General features: G+C 54.9%; 1 protein-coding gene across 1 annotated transcript; it reads right to left on the reverse strand.

The window, feature by feature from the left end:
- Positions 1–331: 331 nt before the first annotated feature.
- LOC309450408 (olfactory receptor 14J1-like) lies at positions 332–1246 on the reverse strand (the record flags this gene model as incomplete). Its single annotated transcript, XM_082073241.1, has 1 exon — positions 332–1246. The coding sequence occupies one exon, from the start codon at positions 1244–1246 to the stop codon at positions 332–334; it is 915 nt and encodes a 304-aa protein (XP_081929367.1).
- Between the last annotated feature and the right edge of the window lie 1600 nt (positions 1247–2846).

A 2846-nucleotide genomic window follows, 5' to 3' on the forward strand; every position in this document is an offset into this window, starting at 1 on the left:
CTACCACGACGGACTCTTTTCCCTTCCACCCATGGACACAGGAACTGTCCCTGCAGCTCCATAAGGCCTTGCAGGAAGGATATAGTAAAGAACAAGTCACTAAAGAGACCTTTATTTTGCGTAAAGACAAGGAGAACACGGCTCCTCATTTACACAGCCAGTGGTTATAACAGAAAAGCAGACAGAGAATTCAGAAATGAGATGACAACATTATCACAATAAAAAAAGAACCAACAACAACAGAAAATCCAGACGACAGGCTGGGCCTGTGATTAGTTACACTAAAACTACTATGTAGAAGCAAATGGGCAGTTTATTGCTTCAGAAATCACTAAGACATGAGTTTCCAGAGGGCATCCTTGAGCTCCTGGTTCCTCATGCTGTAGATGAGGGGGTTCACTGCTGGAGGCACCACTGAGTACAGAACAGACACCACCAGTTCCAGCCATGGGGAGGAAATGGAGGGGGGCTTCAGGTTGGCAAACATACCAGTGCTGACAAACAAGGAGACCACGGCCAGGTGAGGGAGGCAGGTGGAAAAGGCTTTGTGCTGTCCCTGCTCAGAGGGGATCCTCAGCACGGCCCTCAAGATCTGCACATAGGACACCACAATGAACACAAAACACCCAAATCCTAAACAGACACTAATCACAAGAAGCCCAAGTTCCCTGAGGTAGGAGTGTGAGCAGGAGAGCTTGAGGATCTGGGGGATTTCACAGAAGAACTGGCCCAGGGCATTGCCCTTGCACAGGGGCAGTGAAAATGTATTGGCCGTGTGCAGCAGAGCATTGAGAAACCCAGTGGCCCAGGCAGCTGCTGCCATGTGGACACAAGCTCTGCTGCCCAGGAGGGTCCCGTAGTGCAGGGGTTTGCAGATGGCAATGTAGCGGTCGTACGACATGATGGTGAGCATAGAATATTCTGCTACTATCAAGAATGCAAATGAAAAGAGCTGTGCAGCACATCCTGAGTATGAAATGGCCCTGGTGTCCCACAGAGAGTTGGCTATGGACTTGGGGACAATGGTGGAGATGGAGCCCAGGTCGAGGAGGGCGAGGTTGAGCAGGAAGAAGTACATGGGGGTGTGCAGGTGCTGGTCCCAGGCTATGGTGGTGATGATGAGGCCGTTGCCCAGGAGGGCAGCCAGGTAGATGCCCAGGAAGAGCCAGAAGTGCAAGAGCTGCAGCTCCCGTGTGTCTGTGAACGGCAGGAGGAGGAACTGGGTGATGGAGCTGCTGTTGGACATTTGCTGCCTGTGGGTATGAGGACCTGTGCAAGGAGGAAAGACAGTTACATATTAGGGGTGACTTCTCTGGGGAAAATAAACAGGCTGTTTCACATGGAAAACCTCCTCCCTCGTGGAGGAATGTTTCCGCTCATTCTCTCTTTCTACTAAGTTTGAATAACAGTTCATCACAGTTTAAAATGCAGCATCGACAGCTAATTTCTATGAACACACCTCTGGGTCAAGACCCCGGTGTTGGTGTCAGAACAAAAACTGACCCACAGTTCCACCCCAACCCCAGAGAGCAAGAGCACCAGAGACAGGTGGAGAAACAGGGAAGGACACTGCAGTGCTACCAGAAAATAAAGCAAGGACAGAAAGGCAGACGGGCATGCTGTGGAACCTTCTCCTGACCCGGCTGTGCTGCTGCCACTCACATAATGACACTGGAGAGCAAGTACTTTTAGCACCTTGTTTGTGTAACACATTGCAGGAACCCTTCACCTGGAGGTCCAGCTGCTGAGGTGGAGACTCGTGACCTGGACCCCATGGCTTTGGGGCAGAGGGTCTGCTGGGGAGGAGAGGAGACCAGGGGTTGCACTGGGAAATGTGTCTGCACTGCAGGGGATTGCAGGGGATTCCTAAATCCCGTCCCTGGCATATCTGGTGGGAGCTCCTTCTCCCTGCTTATGTCTGTGCTGCCTGCAGCTGTGTGTCTGTCCCTGGTCTGCTCTCTGTCAGTGTCACAGACCCCGTCCCACCCGCTGTGTGCTCAGCTCTGTCCTGCTCACACCTCCTGGCACTGCCCAGGGGCAGCTCTGTGTGTGCAGGGGCTCAGGAGCAGCTCAGACAAGTCCTAACGAGAACTGGGGTCTCAGAGTCTTCTCCAAAGAGAGAAATAAATCCCCATCTCCACTGCACACCCAGAGGAGCAAGAGTGGAAAACTGAAAGCACAGACTCCTTCCCTGGCAGCTGTTCCTGTACTGATGTCCTTGTTCAGAAGGACCCTCTGCCATGTCTGTGGGCGCATCTGGAGCTCTGAGCAGCCCTGACCCACACAGCCCCTTCAACCCCACCAGCTCCCTGCCTGCCCTGCCGGGGGTCGCTCCTTCCCCCCACAGCTGCTGCCATGGGATCTCCCGGGCAGGCTGAGCGCTGACCCTGGCAGGCGGCAGAGTCCCTGCCCGGCACAGCCCTGGGGTGCAGGGACCCTGCTCTGCAGGACAGCCCTGGGCACCCCTGGGTGCTCACCCGGCTTCACAGTGTTCAACATGGCCTGACAAGAGCCCTGTCCTTACAGATCCCACCAGCTGTGCCTGTGCCAGTTTCAGGAGATGCCTCCAGGAGCTACAGCTGCACTGCCCTGCACCAGAGACTTACCATGGCAAGGGCTGCAAAGGTTTCTCCTCCAGTGAGCTCTCAGTCATCCTCCCAGTCCTGACCACCTTTAATCTCTCTGTGCCTTGCTCGTCTGCTGAGATCTCCAAGCAGAGCCCTCAGCCCTGCTGCGTGTGCAGAGGAGCTGCTCCTGGGCAGAGCTGTCTCTCTGCAGCGCTGCCGCTGCCATGAGCTCCCGGTGTCCCAGGAGCCCAGCCCAGCTCAGCAGCACAGGAGCAGCCC

This window comes from Streptopelia decaocto (assembly GCF_964273445.1).
Source record: "Streptopelia decaocto genome assembly, chromosome: 26".
Lineage (NCBI taxonomy): Eukaryota > Metazoa > Chordata > Aves > Columbiformes > Columbidae > Streptopelia > Streptopelia decaocto.